Raw genomic sequence first — 21658 nt, forward strand, 5'->3', positions numbered from 1 at the left:
ACTAAAAACAAAACAAAATCAAACGACTAAAAACACCATCATAAACTAAAACAATATAAACATCGAATGCCAAATCAAAATAAACCCACTAAAAGCTCCTCATCCTGCTGACCCCTCACCCACCGCACAATCCCCCATTCTACCCTCAAAATAAAGTAAGAAAAGAATAAGAAATTAAGAGCCTTAAATGAAACACAATCTCTAAAAGTACATAGGGCATCTCCAACCGAAAACCCCATTTTTCACTGCAAAATACAGCAAAACTCCAAAATGCGGTAATTCTGCTCCAATCAAACTCCATTTCCCAGGCTTCGTCGTCTCTAACCATCTTTTCCCATTTCGCGGGCAAATCCCGTTGACACATAAAAATTTAGCAGGTGAACAGTGCGATGTCAATATTGGTGTGACACTGTTCACCCGCAATGAAATAGAGGCAAAATTTCCGCTCGGTTGGAGCAATGAAAGCGTTCCATTGGAGATGCCCTTACTAACATCATAATAGCGTTAGACCTTGAGAAAATCCTAACCCAGCATGTTCGCAAACCCTAGAAGAAAGACATAAAATTAAGCGTATGGGAGAGAAATAACTGATACTTATAGAAGCAAAGGCGCCAGGATAATACAGCTTTGGAGCAAAAGACAAAGGAGAAGTAAGAAAATGAGGTGAAGAGACCGGCTCAAAAAACGAAGACAGTTCCTAGCTATCAGATAACAACCGGAAAACCTTTTTAGTTTCAAGAAAAACCTTCTGTCGGGAGGATGGCCGGCCGGCGGCGAGCTCAGGACAAGGTTGGTTCTCATGCGAGAGGGGGGACTTTCGGCAAGGACGGCAAGCCGGCGGCGGCGAGCTCACTTGAGGTGGGTTCTCACGCCAGAGGGGACCGTCGGGAGCGTGTCTATGGGGAATAAAAATGGAGTAACAAAAGTTGCAATATCTACGGTAGCAGAAAATTTTAGAAGAATTGAAAGTGCCACGTGGATATATCCGTTAAGTTTGGATATACATAAATATGTATTAAGTTCTTTTTGCCAAATATAGTGTTAGGCTCTCTATCAATTTTCTCGAACTTTTCTCTCCGCCTCAAGCTTTGAAACAAATAATGTCCTATTTTCCTTCCTAAGATTGTCTTTCGTTCTCTCTCTCTCTCTTTTTCTTTGATTTCGTCTCCAACTAAGTTGTTGCGCCCAAAATCTTCTTTTTATTTTTGCAGCAATCAGGCGAAATATGTTAAACTGAGAAAAATCTCTTCAACTTCCAAAAAGCTTCTCCAATGTTCCGTTAGGAAGAACAAAGGATTTGTTCACTCTCTCTCTCTCTCTCTCTCTCTCTCTCTCGGGTTTTCACATGATCTTCTTCTCCATTCTCCAAAAAGTTCATGTCTTTCGTCTCTCCTGTCTCATTGGAGAAGTAGGTTTCTCCTCTCACAGCCAGAAACCGACCACGCTACCATCTTTTTTATATTTTCCCTAACTTTTCGTGGTGGGCAATCCTACGCAAAACCAAATTATTTTCAGAAAAAAAATGGATTCCGGTTAGAGGAGTGAGCTAGCCTCCATCTGAATTTACGGGCCAAATTCATAGCTCTTGGTTATGTAATGATTCGATTCATGAAGAGAAAGCATAGCTTGGAGAAACCGTCGCAAGATAAGAGCATGTTCGACATGACGGGAAGGCAAGCTCCAAGCTTGACTGTTGAGCATGGAAGAACCAATGAGGAAGATAAGATGTTTAGGAGTCAGAAAGCAATTGAAAGCCAACAGATTCGATCTGTTTTTGACCGAACAGAGAACAGAACGCCCAAATTTAGGCCTGGCGAGGGTTCTTGCCCTAGCTGCGGCACAGCCCTGCGTGGGCAGTCTTCAGGTACTTCATTTATGTAGAATTTAGGGTTTGGGAATTATTTTTTTGGAATTTTAGTCCTCATTTAACATTGTTTTGTATATGTTAAGCTCCATCTTGATTTTGCATGGAAATGTTCTAATTATAGATCCATTTCTTTTGAGAAGGGTTGTTTGTAGTATTAGGTATAAATTTCTGTATTGTAAGTACTCATTTGATTGCTTCGATTAAGAAAATATGCTTGCGAAAAATGTGGAATTTATTAAATTCAATCGTTTGATTGATTGCAATTAGAAATAAATATTTGTTTAAAAATTCTGCAAACAAATAAAAAAATCATTTTATTTTGACGATTTCATTCAAATGAGTGAAATGAAATTATAATCTGCTTATATATTTATATATATATACCAAATTCTTTTTGCAAAATTTATTCTTATTATGCTTTAGTGAGTTGAAAATTAGAATTTTATATGAAAATCAGTGCAAGTATGATATTTTATGAGTTGACTGCACTGACCCTTCACAATGCAAAGGAGAGTTTCTCTAGCCATTTTCTTGGACTTTTCTCTCTACCTCATGCCTTCAAACAGAAAATGCCCTCTTTTCCTGCCTAAAACGGCTTTCTCCCTGCTCTCTATTTCTCTAATTTCGGCTTCATTTGGACTGCTTTCTTACTGCTTAGCTTATTACTTCTCAAAGCAACTTTTTAATATAAAAATTTTAGAAAAAACCATTTAACTTTCTAGAAAGCTGTTTTAAAAAGTTGCTTTAATAAGCAATAAGAAAGTCATCTCAAACAAAACCTTCATCTCCAATTGAACTGTTGTACCCAAAATTCTCATTTTTTTTTTGTTTTGCAGCAATCAGACGATATATTTAAATTGAGAAAAACCTCTTTAACTTTCAAAAAGCTTATCCATTGTTCCATTAGGAAGAACAAAGGGTTTTCTCTCTCTGTCTGGATAGATTATTACGTGTGGAGTTTGGACTCAAAAAATTGTTCGGATTTGTGACTGTGAACAGTAAAAGCATAGTTATTGTTCACAGTCACAAAACCGAACGATTCTCTAGGTCAGAACTCAGCATGTAATAATCTCTCCTCTCTCTAGAGTTTTCATATGCTTTGTTTCTCCATTCTCCAAAAAGTTTCCACCTTTCCTTCCACCCGTCTCATCTGAGAAGTAGGTTTCTCCTCCCAAAACCATAAAACCCACCAAGCTCCCATCTTTTTTATCTTTTCCCAAATTTTTCAAGGTGAGTAATCCTACACAAGACCTAATTATTTCAGAAAAATTGGATCCCGGTGAGAGGAATGAGCAAGCCTCCATCAACATTTCATGGGTCAAATTCATAGCCATAGTTTGTGTAATCATTCGATTCATGAAGAGAAGGCATAGCTTGGAGAAACCTTCGCAGGATAAGATTATGTTCGATATGATGGGATGGCAAGTCCCATGCTTTACAGCTGAACATGGAAGAACCAAAGAGGACGATATGGTGTTTAGGAGAGTCAGTGAACAATTAAAAGCCAGCAGATTCATTCTGTATTTGATCAAACAAAGAACAGAACACCTAAATTTGGGATTGGCGAGGTTCTTGCCATAGTTGCGGCGCAGGCATGTGTGGGCACTGGGCAGTCTTCAGGTAATTCATTTATGTAGTATTTAGGGTTAGGGAATTACTTTTTTGAATTTTTGTGCCCATTTAGTATTGTTTTGTATATGCTAAGTTCCATCTTGATTTGCATAGAAATGCTGTGATTATAGATCCATTTCTTTTGAAAAGGGATTGCTTTTAGTATTCGATATAAAATTGTATATTATAAGTACTCATTTGATTGCTTGGATTTAGAAAATATGCTTGAGAAAAATGTTGAATTTATTAATTCACTCATTTGATTGAATGCAATTAGAAATAAATATTTATTTCAAAATTCTGTAAACACATCAAAAATCCATTCAATCATGATGATTTCATTTGAATGAGTGAAATTAAATTATAATTTTCTTAAATATATTTTTTTATATGCAACTAACCAAATGAGCCCTAAGCGTTTTTATGCTATTAAGTGTTAATATTTTGTATTAGTAGAGTATGAATTTTAGATCTTAATTTTGATCAAAAATCTAGAATGCGTAGAAAAAAGTTGTGAGAAATCAAAATTATTTTACATTAAAACCTCAATAATGGCAAAAATTATGGGTGTGACCTAGTTGCAATAATCTATTATATATTGGAATATACAAAAATGCCCCATTCCTTCCAATTAAAGAAGAAAAGATTATGCAAAATTGAGTATAATTATATAATTTTCATTATAGGGATTACAAAAATTATGTGTCCATAATAATATAGTTAAAACCTAATGATAATACTATATGTTAATATTTTAATGACAATAGTCGGGTGATGGAAATTTAATGATGATGGTGATAATTGCTAAAGGTGGTCATTGACGATAATCACTGGAAAAGTCAATAGAGCTCTTTAGCTTTCTCACCTTTTTGAATCTCCTCTTCATGTAGTGAATTAGGTTCTATAACCATGGAAGATTAACTAGTAGAATAATGAATCAAGTTATCAATTATGGTGACATCCTTTTCATAATAGTGCCAAAAGTTTGATCGAACCCAAAATAAATTAGTGGATGCATGAGTGAAACTAGTCAAAATATAATGAGTTTGAAGACTCTTAAAGCGAAGATAATGGCTCTTGAGAATGAAAACAAGAAATTATAAGCTCAATTATCAAAAAGGAAAAAAAGATTTATCAAAGGTAAAATTTGGAGTTGGATTATTATCCTCAAAGGCCATAGAAGATTTTAAAAAACTGTCTTACAAGAGTATGATTCAATGTCATATTTAGAAGATTACTAGATGTTCACATTTATGATGTAAAAGTGAAGGACCAAGAAAAAATTTTCTTTCTTCTCTCTCTTCTGCTACCATTTGAAATGAGGGAATAATTTTGAAAATGGATTTGAATATTTATATATAAAACACATTACAATGCTCAACGTAGAAGCCCTACAACATGTAGTGTCGCTATGCTAGGCTAGAATATTCTAGATCTGCCATACAAAGAGATTTGTGCTACAATGCTTCCTGTCTAGCATCGCAGTGCTCTTTTTATATACACATATTTCATAGTATACATAAACAAGTGATATTATGCTTAATATTCAGCTCACTGTATCACATTAATGCACGTAAATTTTGCATATAAACCAAAATTAGTGAAATTTATAAGAAAATGCATTGTGCTCTTTTTCACATGTATGTATCCATAATAGCTGGATTATAACAAGCATGAATGTCATGTACTCATATGAAAATATTTTAACAATAATTTCTCAAATTTATAGATTAATCTAAATTATACAAATTAAGATATTTCTCTCAAAATATAAAGATACTGGGTGAATATTCAATATTATCATACCAATATATACAAAATGATTAAAACTATACATACTAAAAGTTGTATGTAAGAACTCTGCTAAATATAGAGATATCTCAACTTTTGTAATTTTTGATCAAATTAAAATTCATGCAATAACAACAACATCAAACATTTATCCCACTATGTGGGTTTAGGAGTGTAAACGAGTCGAGTCGAGCTCGACTCAGGGGGTGTTCGAGCTCGACTTGTGAGTCAAATACCGAGCTAGAACTCGAGTCAAGCTCAAAAGCGACAAAGAAACGAGCTCTTCGAGCAGCTCGATTTCGATTTTCCTGCCCATCATTTCGGTTTTCTCGCCCAGTTTTTCGGCCAGCAAGAATTTGTATGCATGTCTATTGCCACGTGATTGAAGCTAAGTGGCCAACTGTTGGAGTCTAGCGTTGCATTTTCCCTTGGATAAACAAGATCTTCCTAGTTGTTTCTCTTGTATAAAGCATTAGCATTTAATACGTTGACATTTGACACTTGACAGCAAGAATGAGCCGAAAATTTAATAAAATTTGACATTAACATTTAATGATTTTTCCCATATATATATATATATATATTAATTATTTAAATTTTAAAAAATTCAAAAATTATTCGAGCCGAGCCTCATCAGAGCTCGACTACAAACCTGTTGAATTGTAGTTTGGGTGATCATGAATTTAATTATGAAAGCTTTTTCAGTTCAAAAGTTTCTAAATATATTTTGTGTGCTTGATTTGAGCTCATTTAGAGTCAAATAAGATCATTTGTAGTGTTGATGGGTTCGTCTCATAGATACGTTCAAATCAACTACAAACTTGTTGAATTATAGTTTGGGTGGTCATGAATTTAATTATGAAAGTTTTCAATTTAAATATTACCTCGAAATTCATGTTGATCATGTGGATTTTCTAGAGGCGGTTCATGTGGATTTACTTTTTAGGTAAGTAACAATTAGTTTTTAATAGCTTCATTTTGATTTGATGATTGTTAATGTCGGAAATTCATTCAGATGTCGAGCAAATGAAGGAGAGGTTCGCGAAACTGCTTCTTGGTGAAGACATGTCAGGAGGTGGGAAAGGAGTTTCATCAGCTCTAGCTTTGTCCAACGCCATCACCAACCATGCTGGTATCATTTTCTTTCTTGAATTTGAAGAAAATCTGCTTTTTATTTCCTTATTTTTTTACTAACAAAAATACAACTGTTTGCACAAGTTATTGGAAAAAAAAGTATCAAATTTCTCATGCTGATTTCTTATCAATACCTCGAGATTCTTCTGATTATAGAATGATTTGAAATTTGTATTTTGATTGTTCATTGAACCTATGTGTATTTGTTTCAGCTTCTGTGTTTGGTGAACAAGCACAATTGGAACCCATGTCTGCTGATAGGAAAGCGAGATGGAGGAGAGAAATTGATTGGCTTTTGTCTGTCACAGATCACATTGTAGAATTAGTCCCTTCTCAACAAGTTGGAAATGATGGAACCAAAATGGAGGTTTTACTTGATTCTTTTTTCATTTTCTTTTAGTCATAATCATGTTAAACATATGTTTAAGTATCAAATTCTTCTCTTTTTCTATCACATTGTTGTAAAGATTATGACAACACAACAACGAAGAGATCTCTTAATAAACATTCCAGCATTACGCAAACTCGATGCAATGCTTATTGTAAGTTTTTTTTTTTTTTACTTGTTGTGATCATTGTAAACCTCTTAAATGCGCAAATCTCGATCATATCTCAATGTTCGACAAATCTATCAGAGCTATCTTGATGATTTCAAGGATCAGAATGAGTTCTGGTATGTCCAAATAGACGAAGAAAACTCGGAAATAGGGAACACAGACAGAAAAGATGATAAGTGGTGGCTCCCCACAGTAAAGGTTCCTCCAAATGGTCTCTCTGATATATCCAGAAAATGGCTGCAATTCCAGAAAGAATCTGTAAACCAAGTTCTAAAGGCAGCCATGGCCATTAATGCCCAAGTACTAATGGAAATGGATATCCCTGAAGCTTACATTGATTCGCTCCCAAAGGTGCCTACTCTTATCTTATAACTAGACTCTTTTTTTTAATTTTTCTATTGCCATTGAGATAATTTCTTCACCTTTTTTTATCATAATAGAATGGAAAGGCAAGCCTGGGAGATTATCTATATCGCAGCATAACAGCTGAATACTTTGATCCCGAGCAATTTCTTGCATCAGTCGATTTGTCGACCGAGCACAAAGTCCTCGACCTCAAGAACCGCATCGAAGCCTCAGTTGTGATTTGGAAGAGGAAGATGCATAACAAGGATGGCAAGACTTGGAGCTCAGTTGTTAGCTTGGAGAAGAGGGAGCAATTTGAAGAAAGAGCAGAGACCATCCTACACCTCCTCAAGCATCGATTTCCAGGCACCCCTCAGTCAGCTCTAGACGCTTGCAAGATTCAATTCAACAAGGCAAGAAAGCTCCTTTTCATGTTGAAACTAAAAGCAAAACAGTTAAAATTGTTTCTTTCCTAATAATACTGTTCCATTGCTAAATTTCTTTCTTAAGGATGTTGGCCAATCTGTTCTTGAGAGCTACTCGAGAGTCCTGGAGAGCTTGGCTTATACGGTGATGTCGAGGATTGAAGATGTACTATATGCAGATCAGGTTGTGCAGGATCCAATCAAGAAAATATACAGCAGGAGCTCATCAGAGCTTAAAGAGGAGATGGAGAACCAGGACTCTTCGGAGGGACGAGTCTCATTGACATTATCAGATTTTATGGGTTGGCCTTTTGAACAGGATAAGGGGAATGAGAAGTTGCCAGGTAACTTTGATAGTCTCTTGTGCTCTGAAGAATCAGAGCTGAAGAAACTTCCTAGGATTGTAACTCCAAAGAAAGTTTCTTATATAGAGAAGGTGGAGAACTTGGGAGGCTTGAGAAGCCCGACTTCGCGCCATTAATGAGAACCACAGAACTGAAAGGAGGAAGACTGGTACAAACTTGAAGCGAGTGGGAGTGAGCAAGGAAGTGTTAGTAAAAAGAAGCTTTTATTCAAATGTATATATTTGGAATAAATAAGAATTCCTCTTCTCTTTTCTTTTATCTCTTAGGCTTCATTTGAAATAGTTTTCTTATTGCTTTCTATGATAGCTTTCTAGCATAATTTTTTTTTGAAAACATCAAAAAAGCAGTGGCCAAAAACTGTTCCAAACTCGGAGCAACTTTCTTACTATTTTGTGAAGCTGTTGTAGAGAAAACAGCTTCCTAATATAATCTTTTTTTTCAAAATCATCAAAAACCCAGTGGCCAAATAAAAAAGTATAATTATGATCTGAGAAGCAAAATAATAAGTAACCTGTCTCAAACGAAGTCTTAATCTTAAGCTTCTTCTAGTTAGGAAAGTAGAAGATACTGGTTTTATTGTACTTGTAAGTGTTTCATTTCCTTGTATAGTTTTGTATAATCCTCTTGTAGGATGAGGCATATGACCATGCATTGATACTTATTTCAAAGTTATGAATAAGCATGTTTGTGAGCTTTTTTTATGAGCTTGAAGGCTTAAAAATTGATTGATTATTGTAGTCGTTCGAGCTCAACTCATTTATGGGCTCGTGAGCTGAGCTTATTGAGCTCAAGTTTGAACTTAATGAGGCTTAGCTTGCTCGCTCGAATAATTATTAATATTTTGAAAATAAATTTATTTTATTTATTAAATTTAAATATTTAATAATAATAATAATGTTTAAAATATTTAATAATATAAAAATAAATTAATATTTGATGTTTAAAATTAATAATAAATGTTTAAAATATTTAATAAAGTTTTAAATATTTAAAATAATTAATAATATTTAGAAAATCCTGCCGAGGCTTGCGAGCTGGCTCAAATGAGCGGGACTCGAGCTCGCCTTTTGAGCTCGACTCGAGCTTGAGCTAACTTTTTAGCTGATGAGTGACTTCCCGAACCCGAATAGTGCCGGGTCAGTTTCAAATTCAACCCGAACCCGACCCGTGACCCGAAATTGACACCCCTAAGTGCAATGGAGTCTAAGCGACCTACCAACCTGCGCAACCTTGGCTTGATAAAGGGCTTGTAAGTTGAGAAACAATAAAAAAGTAATTCAAATTTGAGCAAATCTTGATTTGACTTGTTTAGGAATGCTAATATAAAATATATTTAAAATACATTATAATTTAAGAGTTTAAGTATAAAATAATTAAAAATATTAAAAATTGTATATCTTATTTATATTAAATTATTTATTATTATTTCTCATTTAATTTCTCTTTTTTATGAGTCATTTAGTATAACAATTATTTGAATCAATGTTATTTTTGCTTATTTCATAATAAATTTTAGTTGAGTTCAAGCTTTAGTTCAATATTAACTAATTAATCAAAAACAAGCTCAAGGCGGGTGTCTTGAGCTCGACTTGACTCGTAGAATTATGCCAAAGCTTTACCTTTAAGTTGGACAGGTTTGCGGATTTTACCTATATTTGATGCATTTACATGCACGTAACTCAAATCTTGGCTATTTATAAAATTAACAAATATTATTCTATTTTTATTTTTAAATTCTCACATAAATATCAAAATTCCATAATAAAATTCTAACTTATATTTTTCACTTTTGCCATATTCCCAATAGTTTGATAGTGGCATATGTAAATACATAGAGTTAGTGATTAAAAAAAATGACAAAAGTTCTTGTTTTATGAATAATTATAATTGGAATACTATGCATATAATTCCTCCAAAAATCATTTAAGATATACTTAGGGTAGCATTCTATTAACTTTGCAATCATTTATTTGGCAAATTAACTTTTTTCTTGTGTTTTGTTCTATATAATAGCCTTTTATGTTGGATCCATCATTCCACATTTTAATGGTATATCTATTTTTCCTTGCTTTTTAATAATAATTTCAAAATATCTACCGAGGCTTAGGGTGACTGGTGGGCGAGCACGGTTGGGAATCATCCATCCTGGGTTCTAATCCCCTCTATTATGACCTCGCCTCTTAAGTGGGGCAAAGCAAGTGTGAGCCCGATGCCGGTGGGTGGCCTCGCTAGGTTCCGCCTAGAGATTAGTTATGCCACCAAGCACTCCTTTTGAAGTGGCAGTAGGTAGATATACTCACGTTCCCAAAATAATAATAATAATAATTTCAAAATGGGTTTTATAAAAAAAATAATGGACTCTCAAATACATGTTTGAAATGTAAATTATAAAAATATTCCTAAGAAAAGAAATTTTTTTCATATAAATCACAAAATTTTTATGTAGTTACATTATAATAATTAGAGCAAAATTTGTCTTTATATCCCTCATGGATGTTCAAAATTGAAGAGATATATATATATTTCTACTCTAAGTATACCTATATAGTTTTATTCCTGATGTGTTATAGTTATTATGATTATAGCCAACATTAATTATAAAATATTATAATTGTTTTCATTTAATATAATGATTTTTATTATAATTTTATCCTCTATTTTATTTGCTTCATAATATGTTGTGTAAGTGATGTTATAATGTATTTAGCTATATTATATTCAATTATTTAACAACTTTTAATCATGTTCGAACATCATTTGAATCTTATTCTAAATTCAGATTTTTCAAAAAATAATTGTAAAAATTCAAGTGCTATACATATATAAATGCGTAATAAATTTATGGTATATATATAAATCCCAAATTAATTATTGTTTGAAGTTATTATGTAATTTTTTTAGAGTATAGATTGTGGAATTATTAAATTTTACAAATAATAAAATAAAATTATGTGTTAAAATGTAAGATGATGAATTTAACATTAAAAAATTATTCTAAATTCACTCAAAAGTAAAATAATAATAATAATAACAATAATGGCGGGTTCAACGACCCTCCCCAAAATTTGTGGATCTGTGAATTAATCGATTTACCATTCCAATGTCCGACGGCATTCAGTCCGTCAGATCTCGTTCCAGCACAATACACACGCTTCGCTGCGCTTTTTTATCCACTTGTCGAATAAATAACACCGTCGGATTATTTCAAACATCGGAATTCTTAAAAGAAATCATTTATGGAGTCCACTTTGCTCGTCTTTTTTTCTCTGCTTTCTTTCTCTCTTCTTCCGCCTCCTCTGTTTGGTCTCTTTAGCCACCATTCCTTATTCAGTTTCAATGGCTTCTCTTTCGAAGCTGCTTCTTGAGCCGGGGCCGATTTGTATAAAAGCCTCCGATAAAGCAGCTTTGCGTCGCACATGCCGCTTGGCGCTTCGCAGTGTTTCGGCCGGCAGCTTCCGGATTGAGGCCAAGGCGACTTGGAGCTCAGATGGAGGCGGTGGGTTTTGATGGCTTCCTCTGTTTTTCAATGAATTTTGCTCTTGAAATTTGAAATTGGGCATAGCAGGGCTGAACTATGCGATTTTGATGGGGGTTTTGAGACTGATTTTTTTGACAAATTCAATATCAAAATGGGTATACAGAGTTTTGCGGTTTTTTTCGCTTTTTATTTGTTGGGAAAGTAGAAAAATATTGTATTTTGATAGTTTTAGTCGGAATTAAGTTAGTGAATTCGTTTGAAATATTTTGTTAGTTTGATTTTATGTATTGCAAATTTTCAATATCGCTTACATTGTGTATTTATATCTCGCAGGTCATGTGAATATTAGCGTCAAGGATTTTGATGTTCCTATTCTCTCGGGTACTCAGGTAAGTAATTCTTGTATAATTGTCAATATGATAAAGTTCTTGCAATGTGGTCATTGATTAATTGGATTATAATTGAAGTTGCAGCTTTGTGCACATGAGTCTATAATGGAGAAGTATGAGGAATCTAATAAAGTTAATAGTGAGAGTCCTTTCTTTTATGTAGATTCCAAGTTTTAAGTCATTATTTTACATGATTGGTGGGTGATTATTAACTTTTTCAAGAATGGTAGTTATCTTACATGAAACTCTGAATTGAAGCAAGAGCTTCTTTTAAGAGGTGAACCTGGTCTTTACTAATGAGCAAAGAGAAGTCATAAGCTCAATGCTTGGCATCCTCACGATATGGGTAGATCTAGAATCTTTATTTTTAAGGGGGGGTCCGAAAATCCACTTTTCCACTTTTTCCTTCGTTTTTCTCTCTCCTCAGCTTTTTCTCTCTCTTCAAAATATCTCATTTCTATATATATCCAGACTGATCGTCCTGGACGATCGAGCTTCGTCCTGGACGATCTCAGCTTTAAATGAACTTCGTCAAGACGAGATTAATTATCGTCTAAGGACGACTTGGGCTCTGGAAAATTTTCGTCCAGACGATCCAACATTTCGTCCAGACGAACCATACAGATAGAACAGTTTTCCTTGAACAACCTGTACCGATCGTCCCGAACGATCCAACTTCGTCCTGGACGAACCTGGAGCAAAACTGGTATTACAAGCTATTACTTGTGTCCATACACAAGGTGGTTTGACTCAAGTATTTTCCTATTTCAGTTGGATTACATCAAGGATCAACCTTAAGCCCATATCTTTTTGCTTAATTCATGGATATTCTCACTAGACATTTGCAAGAAGTTGTACCCTGGTGTATGTTTTTTGCCGATGATATTCTTTTCGTTGATAAGACTAGAGATGTATGAACTGTTACTTGTGTTCAGACACAAGGTGGTTTGACCAAGTATTTTCCTATTTTAGTTGGATTACAACAAGGATCAGCCTTAAGCCCATATCTTTTTGCTTAATTCATGGATATTCTCACTAGACATTTGCAAGAAGTTGATATGTATGCAGGAGCTATTACTTGTGTCCATACACAAGGTGGTTTGACTCAAGTATTTTCCTATTTCAGTTGGATTACATCAAGGATCAACCTTAAGCCCATATCATTTTGCTTAATTCATGGATATTCTCACTAGACATTTGCAAGAAGTTGTACCCTGGTGTATGTTTTTTGCCGATTATATTCTTTTCGTTAATAAGACTAGAGATGTATGAACTGTTACTTGTGTTCAGACACAAGGTGGTTTGACCAAGTATTTTTCTATTTCAGTTGGATTACAACAAGGATCAGCCTTAAGCCCATATCTTTTTCCTTTAGTCATGGATGTTCTCACTAGACATTTGCATGAGATTGTAGCCTAGTGTATGTTTTTTGCTAATGATATTCTTCTTGTTGATAAGACTAGAGAGAGAGTTAAAGGTAAACTTAAATTATGAAGGTCAACCTTAGAGTCTAAAGGCTTCGTTTGAGTATATCTAAAACTGAATATATGGAATGTAATTTTAGTGATAATAGTTCTAGTGGGGGTATTGTGACTTTGGGTGATCGAGTCATTAACAAGAGTACACGTTTTAAATATCTTGGATTTATTGTTCAGAGTGATAGTGAATGAGCATATACGTGAAAAGGTTGGAGTAGCTCCAGTGGAAGATAAAATTAGGGAGAGTCGCCTTAGATGGTTTGGTCACATAAAATGGTAGTCTTCCAATGACTCAATTAGGAAAGTAGATGTATTAGATTTGACTTATGTTAAGAAGGGTAAAGGTAGATAATGTAGAACGAAAAAATTGCTTTGCTAGGGAGAGGATTTCTTCTCCGAAATCGCGAGCCTTGGACTCTTCCAAAGACTGACGAGTGATTCTTTGCCCTTCTCCAAGGGACTTCAATTCACGAGCCCGGATCCATCCTGCGGCTGGTGAAAACTCCGATTCCTTCCCATAGGAATCTCACTAACGCTCTCTCACAAGAACACAAGTGTGGACACAAATTTTTAATATCAATTCTTCATTCCCATTATAATAGCTAAAGGCCTTATATATAAACCACAACATGAGAAAAATCAAAAATTATAAAATTGCCCCTTGGGCCACAACATTCAAATAAACAAACCTAGGGGTTAAATAGGAAATACATCAAATAAGAATTAAAATATAGAAAATAACTCATAATTTAAATACTGGTAGTCGATTTACGACACCGCCTATGATAGATGCGTCAAATCTTCGTACTGATGTCAGCATCATTCTCCCCCGGTGGGAGAATACTCGACTTCATCGAGTTAGCATCACAACTGTTCATGTACAACTCTGGATTGTTATTTAGAAACACTAAACCCAATGGCCTTGTTGCAACGATTTTCAAACAACCCCGGTTGCCCACAAGGTCAACTTGCTCGTTGCACTTTAGCTCACCAATTATAAATGTCACTTCCAGAGCTTCATCAACATTCTCTTTTATAGGAGTTTTAACTAGGTCAGGAGAAATCTTGGCTTCTGTAGGAGTTGTAATTGAGTCAAACAAGTTTCCCTCTGCATTATTTGTAGTCACGCATTTCTCCTTGTTAACCGTTTCATCTTCTTCTTCATGTCCTTCCTTGATCACCTTAGGTTCCTCTTTGATTTGCACAGTGATTGAGAAATTGAAAGCTTCATTGGCCTCCATCCATTTGTCCACTCCATCCACTATTTCTCTGTTTCTTAGTGCCCTTTTTCTATCCTTTGATGAAGGGGATCTTGAAGGCGTGTAAAGCGGTGAGTCAGTCCTACCTCGCACTAGGTTATCGAGTCGTTCGATTGTTTGACGGTGGAAGTTGGCTAAGTCCGCTTGATTCTCCTTGAGATGTTGACTAATGGCGCCCAGTTGACCTGCCACCCAATCTAGAGTCCTTCCAAGTCTATCCGAGTCCATGCTCTGATATCAAACTGATGTAGAATGGAAAAAAGGCTTTGCTAGGGAGAGGATTTCTTCTCCGAAATCGCGAACCTTGGACTCTTCCAAAGACTAACGAGTGATTCTTTGCCCTTCTCCAAGGGACTTCAATTCACGAGCTCGGACCCATCCTGCGGCTGGTGAAAACTCTGATTCCTTCCCATATGAATCTCACTAACGCTCTCTCACAAGAACACAAGTGTGGACACAAATTTTTAATATCAATTCTTCATTCCCATTACAATAGCTAAAGGTCCTATATATAAGTCACAACATGAGAAAAATCAAAAATTACAAAATTGCCCCTTGGGCCACAACACTCAAATAAACAAACCTAGGGGTAAAATAGGAAATACATCAAATAAGAATTAAAATGCAGAAAATAACTCATAATTTAAATAATGGCCGTCGATTTACGACGCCGCCTGTAATAGATGCGCCAAATTTTCGTACCGATGTCCGCATCAGTAGACCTAAAAAGACTTGGTTAAAAAATATAATTTAAATGAGAATTTAATTTTTAACAGGGCACAATGGAGAAAAAAGATTAATGTAGTCAACCCCACATAGTGGAAAAAGGCTTGATGGTGTTGTTGTTGTTGTTGTCGTAGTCGTATACTTTTTGGAAAATTATATAGGATGACCTTTGATTAGACTCATGCCTTCAGAACTATGTCGTCTTTTTTCTGCTCTCAGTTACCAAATTTGATATTGGTAGTTATTTTTTGCATTTACAAGATACCAAAACAAGAAGTACAAAAGAAAAATCATCCTTATATTAGATTGGTCCTACTCTATCTACATCTTTTGATCAAGTAAAATATGAACCCACTTGAATTGCATTATGATCATGTGAGCTATACCGAATTTTTTTTTATTTTTCTTAGTTGACAGCAAACCGGTTTCTCAATTTTACGTGTGAGGCCTGAAAAGCTGTTAAGAAAATTAATTATAAATAATTATTCTTTCATGCTGTGAATTGGCCATATGTCTTCAGAGTTTTGTTAATTATATTGTTTATTTATTTTAATAACATTTATTTAGTTAATGTGAAGGTTGTGGAAATGTTAAGAGTATTTGAGCAAAAAAGATCTAGAAAGCCAAGTAATGTGGCCATGTACTCAAGCATCTTTGGTGGTATTACGACAGACCTTGCTGCCATGGTGGTTCCCTTGGATGATCACATGGTCCATAGAGGGCACGGTGTTTTTGACACTGCTGCTATAATGGATGGGTAAGAGAATTGAGGTACTTGATAGCATTTCTTAACCAGATTAATGTCAGCGTCTATTACAACTTCTTTGCAAATAGTTGACTGAAATTATGTAAAAAAGGAATGCTATGGTACATGTAAAAAATGTATCAATTTTCTCAGATTGAATCGTGCTGCATGTTACCATTGGATTAGTATTAATATCTCCATTTTTTTATTGTGCATTTGAAATGGTAGGTTATTTAATCAATTTAAATTTATTTTTTAGCAAGGAATTCAAATGATGCATTTGATAGGGAGTATGAACCACAAGAGACAAAGTTGGGTCAATTCGATTTTCAACCCAAAAACCTAGGGCTGTAGGAGAAGGCCAACCACTTAATAGTTTAACTTCAACACTCTTTCAATTATCAGAAACTCGGTACTCTCAAACAGATTGAAAGCTTTCTATATCAGCAATTACCCCCTCTCAAACTAAGGTTTGTTAATATCATCAAATATTAGCACCAAGAGTCCACGTGATCATGTTAATTTACAACCCGGTGGGAGTCTCCTGCTCTTAAACCTTACTCAGCCATGATAGAAAGGTACAAAGACCCATGGGAGTTATAAATTGCAATCCAAGCTTAACCATTAGCTCTAATAATGTTTGTTAAGGAATTTAGACCAAAGGGGGCCAAAGTTGGGACCGATAAACAAACGATCAAATTAATTTTCAACTCAGAAGTTTAAGCTTAAGAGTAAAGGGTAACCAATTAGTATTTTAGCACCTACACTTTTTTCAGCTATTCAATGTTGGACTAAATCACTTAGGCTTTGTTTGGGACGGCTTTCGTCTTGTTTTCTAAAACGGCTTTGTAGTACAAAAATTTCTTGAATTTAAAATTTTTGTACTAGAAAGTAGTTTTAAAAAGCGGTACAAAAGCTGTCCCAAATGAAGCCTTAGTTTTATTTTGCCTTAACAATAGTTTTGAATGATTTATTGCATTATCTAATAGTTTGAACCTAAAAATTTTGGACAGAAGTTTTATTACACAATGTGTATTAGGTTTAGTTACCAGTAATATATTTCAAGTGTACAATGGTCCATGAGTAAAAATTTGAAAAGACCATTTTAAGCGTATCAGAGGATGAAGCACAAAAAACCCTTTTTGTTCAACTTCATCATTAAAAATGGCATTGGTAGTACGTTAGATTTCTTTAAACAACGTGAAAAAGTTTTTCATGCTCTAATAGCGCATTCATACTTAAAGAAATTGCAATTGGTGAGTAATTAACAGGCTACTTATTTGCTATTTTATTGTTCTTTTGGCCCCCTCCCTCCCTCTCATTGCCCAAAAAATTAATAGATGATAAGAGTTGACAGCAATTGCATTAGTATTCATCTGATCTAATTGATAACATTTGCAGCATTTACATAACTTTCACAGCTTATTACTTGGATATTTCTTAAACCATATCCAAGAAAGCAAGATGATAGTTGACTAAAGTTTTGTTTGGGACGGTTTTTTTATTGCATTTTAAGATGGAGTTTTAATTAAAAAAAAAAAATTTGTACTAAAATTCCGTTTCAAGAAGCAATAAAAAAGTCTTCCCAAAGGAAGCCTAAGGGTCAAGCCACCTACAAATACTCGAGTGCATTGATATAGTTCCAACCTTCATATTCATTAAATATTACATCGAATATCACTTACTCTGTCATTTCATCTTATGGGGTTTTGGAGAATAGAGATGCATCATTATGTCCTTTTTCTCCATTCTCTTATATTTTAAATAATTAAACATACTTACACATCTTTGTTTATTTCAGATATCTCTATGAATTAGATCAACATATCGATCGTTTCTTACGGTCGTCTTCAATGGCCAAAATAAATCTTCCATTTGATCGATCACAACTAAGAAACATCCTCATACAAACCGTAAGCGCCTCGAAATGTACGGAGGGAGCTTTAAGGTACTGGCTCTCTGCAGGTCCTGGTGATTTCTACTTATCTCCATCCGGCTGTTTACAATCTGCTCTATATGCAGTGGCATATGAAACACATCTACCAGAGTTTAAGGGTTCCAAAGTAGTAACATCATCAATCCCTATAAAATCACAACAATTTGCCATTATGAAGAGTGTAAATTACTTACCGAATGTTCTTTCTAAAATGGAAGCCGAAGAAAATGGTGCCTTTGCAGGCATTTGGCTCGACGATGAAGGATATGTAGCTGAAGGTCCTAACATGAATGTTGCTTTTTTGACAGAAGAAAGAGAGTTGTTAATGCCTGAATTTTATAAAATTCTTAGTGGATGCACTGCAAGAAGAGTGTTAGTCCTTGCAGAAAAGCTTGTGAAAGAGGGAAAGATAAAAGGAGTTAGAGTAGGGAAAGTTACCGTCAAGGAAGGCAAGATGGCGAATGAAATGATGCTTATTGGAAGTGGTATTCTTGTGAAGCCAGTTGTTCAATGGGATGAACGGATCATTGGTGATGGTATGTCACTATTTCATACAACTCTTATATTTATGCTAGCTTGTAGATATGAAACATGTTATTTTGCTCTCATATTTCTCGTTTCTTGTTTCCTAACTTAAGCTTCATTTGGGACAGTTTTTTTCTGCTTCTTAAAGCTGCTTTTTAGTACAAAATTAAAAAAAATTTGTACTAAAAAATTGCTTTAAGAAGCAGAAAGAAAGTCATCCCAAACGAAGCCTTAATGAGAACAAATGGGCCCATAGTTCAAAAGAATTTACATTAAGGATATCCATGATTGGTTTGAAAGAATTAGAGAAAATGGAAATGCATTTTACTTCATAATTTAATATTTGATGTTTGGTTGCAATGTAATTAATAGGTATTTACATTAAGTTTTGACAGTACTCATCTCAGTCAGAACTTTCTATATGAACAAGGTGATAGATTTTGCATGAAATATTAGAAGACAAATAATAATTTTATTAGATTTCATATAATTTTACACTTGATAAGATCTAATGCCAATGCAACATTTTTCATTTATTTTGGCAAATAAGGCTTTGTTTGGAACGCCTTTCTTACTGTTTCTTAAAGCAGCTTTATTAAAAAGCTATTTTAAAAAGCAGTAAGAAAGTCGTCCCAAACGAAGCCTAAATTTTCCCTTTGAATGTTACTCAATACTAAAGAATGACATGATCTACATAAGAAATCATATGATTTGCATATAAACATTATAAAATCTGGCCTATTGATTGAATTCCTGCTTGCTGACATATTTTAGCCTCTTTGAACTCCCAGGAAAGGAAGGTCCAGTGACTGAAGCTCTCTTCAATCTGATTGTAGAGGATATGAGAAGTGGTCCTCCTTCTGTTCGAGTTCCAGTTCCCTACTGAACCTTTGTGGCGAAGATCAGTATCTTTTGACCTGAAGAACTCATTGTTATATATGTTCATCGAATGTTAAATCTTGGCAGGTCATAAGAAACTTGTTATTGTGTCGTCTTTAATATTGATTGCAGAGAAGTGAATCTTTTTTCATTAGTTAATAGCAGACTTGGTTTGCTTTGATTCATTTTTCATTTTTGTTTTCTCCATAAGAATCACTGAAGACTTGGCATTAAGGATGTGAGTTTAGCTTGAAGGTCAGAGATTTTGTGGAGACAGATGAATTTTTGGCTTGGTTCGAGCTCGAGCTCGAGCTCGTATCGAACTCGATGAACCAAACCTAACTTGGTTGAACTTGAATTGAGCTGAGCCTGGATCGGATCGAACTTGTTCTTCATTGGATTGAGATATTTATGGATGTATTTGTTGCTGCATGTATTCTAAGTATTTATGTGTATATTCAGAGTTGAATTGTAGCATGTCTATCAAAGTATTTATATTGGGCTTAGCATTTGTCTCAAGCGATTGAAATGTTGTTGATGTTGGATTTATTTATTTCTTTGCTTAAATTGAAGTTAATGAGCCATCTTCGAGATCAGATCAAGCCTTCTATAATCAAATTCAGCTCCACTAGAGATCAAAATGAATTACCTTGAGTCATTCTTGAGGCGAAATCAGATCGACCAGATCAGATCATTTACAAACCTATTTGGCATTGTAATAGGTAAGGGTGTGCAATAACATTGGAATAACCAAAGAACTGGCACAAATAATTGATATATCATCAAAAAATTATGTTCCATCAAGCATGAATCTCAAAGCGAAACTAAGTTGGAAATTTCAAAAATTAAATTCAGGATCATATGAACTCCGATTTCAGCAAACTTACAATCGAACTGAACGTCTCGGAAATACAAACACAACAACATCATATTCGAGTCAATCTGAGCCCAAATGAGTCCAAATCAAATACCCGAAACACATTTAGAAGGTTCAAACCATAATTTGGATTACCAAACGTTTTCCAAACGTGACATTCTTATAATTGAATCTAGCGTCTAGACAAGACAAATCCAACTAGCCCAAGATTGTCAAATTCTTATATCATTAAGACATTCAAATGCCTAATAAATGGTCCACAATCAAGGGATTCAACATTGGCCGTCCATTCAAACCACTCACAAATTACCCTTGATCTTTTTCCTATTTATTGATTATGCCACACTTAGAAAATTATATATAGACCCCTCATTCTTCATTGAGGGGAAGAAGGGACCAAGCAATGAAAAAATGAAGAGAAGGAAGAAAGTTCCCTTGCCACCGAACTCCTCCTCGACCACCTCCCGGACACCAACCATTGTCGAACTTTCGTCGAACGTATGCCCGACCACCGACTGACTTATAACTTTTGTCCATCGTTGAACTTTCACCGGCCGCCGGACTTCCGTCCATCGTCGGACTTTTTCCCGTCATTGGAATTTCATGGGACTTCTACCCAACGCTGGACTTCCGCCAGACGTCGGACTTCAATCAATTGTCAGACTTCTGCCCATCATTGGAATTTCATCGGACTTCTACCCGACGCCGAACTTCTACCCATCGCTGGACTTTTGTCGGGCTTCTACCCGATGTTGAACTGCTACCCGACATCAGACTTCCTGTGACGCCCCAGGCATCCATAGTGAAAGGATTCGTCTGACATTCTGATCGAACTCCATTTCAGTTGCCTTGCTCGGACCTGAAATTGTTAACCACATATAATGAGCTTAAATAGCCCAGCAGGTCACCAAAGCCTACAACTGAAATCAAAGCACGGTACTGCTATCAATATGCATGTCAGCCAATCAAATCCATAACAGTCAATGGTCAATGAGTCTATGCAGCGAAAATCAACAGTCGATGAAATCAATAGTCGATGCAGCGATAGAAGAATCGATAAATCAAACTCAATAAATCAGTACGTCAAATCTCAGAAGAATCCGTACACAGAAGAAAATCAATCGATCAATCAAATCAATCGTATCGAATCAATCGATCAAATCAATACTATCTAGTCAATGAAATCGATTAGAAAAGCAATACAATAAAGCTCAATCTATACTAGCAATGAATCAAATGCAGTAGGTAATACGGTGCAGTTAGTATATGAT

The 21658-nt window shown here is 35.0% G+C and overlaps 2 protein-coding genes across 3 annotated transcripts; both read left to right on the forward strand.

Moving 5' to 3' along the window:
• The first annotated feature begins 487 nt into the window (after positions 1-487).
• On the forward strand, positions 488-8374 carry LOC110093199 (rho guanine nucleotide exchange factor 8). 2 transcript variants are annotated; one of them, XM_020818014.2, is made up of 7 exons: positions 488-1864; positions 6285-6401; positions 6616-6770; positions 6871-6945; positions 7039-7311; positions 7401-7718; positions 7816-8374. In XM_020818014.2, the coding sequence occupies exons 1-7, from the start codon at positions 1597-1599 to the stop codon at positions 8209-8211; spliced, it is 1602 nt and encodes a 533-aa protein (XP_020673673.1). In that variant the 5' UTR covers positions 488-1596; the 3' UTR covers positions 8212-8374. The 2 variants fall into 2 exon arrangements, with proteins under 2 accessions (XP_020673673.1, XP_020673674.1); XM_020818015.2 differs by lacking the exon at positions 488-1864 and adding an exon at positions 3002-3487.
• A 2973-nt stretch (positions 8375-11347) lies between these two features.
• LOC110093190 (D-amino-acid transaminase, chloroplastic) lies at positions 11348-20016 on the forward strand. The gene is made up of 5 exons (XM_020818003.2): positions 11348-11591; positions 11907-11962; positions 16004-16182; positions 17972-18642; positions 19423-20016. Exons 1-5 carry the CDS (start codon positions 11432-11434, stop codon positions 19515-19517), a joined length of 1161 nt encoding a protein of 386 aa, XP_020673662.1. The 5' UTR covers positions 11348-11431; the 3' UTR covers positions 19518-20016.
• Positions 20017-21658: the final 1642 nt, after the last annotated feature.

Source organism: Dendrobium catenatum, unplaced genomic scaffold (genome assembly GCF_001605985.2).
Source record: "Dendrobium catenatum unplaced genomic scaffold, ASM160598v2 fragScaff_scaffold_1328, whole genome shotgun sequence".
NCBI lineage: Eukaryota > Viridiplantae > Streptophyta > Magnoliopsida > Asparagales > Orchidaceae > Dendrobium > Dendrobium catenatum.

Bases quoted from the DNA above. Each gene is read 5' to 3' on its own strand.
- LOC110093199 (XM_020818014.2), top strand. From the start codon at position 1,597: ATGATTCGATTCATGAAGAGAAAGCATAGCTTGGAGAAACCGTCGCAA. The intron at 1,865-6,284 runs GTACTTCATTTA...AAATTCATTCAG, and splicing joins CCTGCGTGGGCAGTCTTCAG to ATGTCGAGCAAATGAAGGAG. The intron at 6,771-6,870 runs GTTTTACTTGAT...ATTGTTGTAAAG, and splicing joins ATGATGGAACCAAAATGGAG to ATTATGACAACACAACAACG.
- LOC110093190 (XM_020818003.2), top strand. From the start codon at position 11,432: ATGGCTTCTCTTTCGAAGCTGCTTCTTGAGCCGGGGCCGATTTGTATA. The intron at 11,963-16,003 runs GTAAGTAATTCT...GTTAATGTGAAG, and splicing joins CTATTCTCTCGGGTACTCAG to GTTGTGGAAATGTTAAGAGT. The intron at 16,183-17,971 runs GTAAGAGAATTG...TGTTTATTTCAG, and splicing joins ACTGCTGCTATAATGGATGG to ATATCTCTATGAATTAGATC.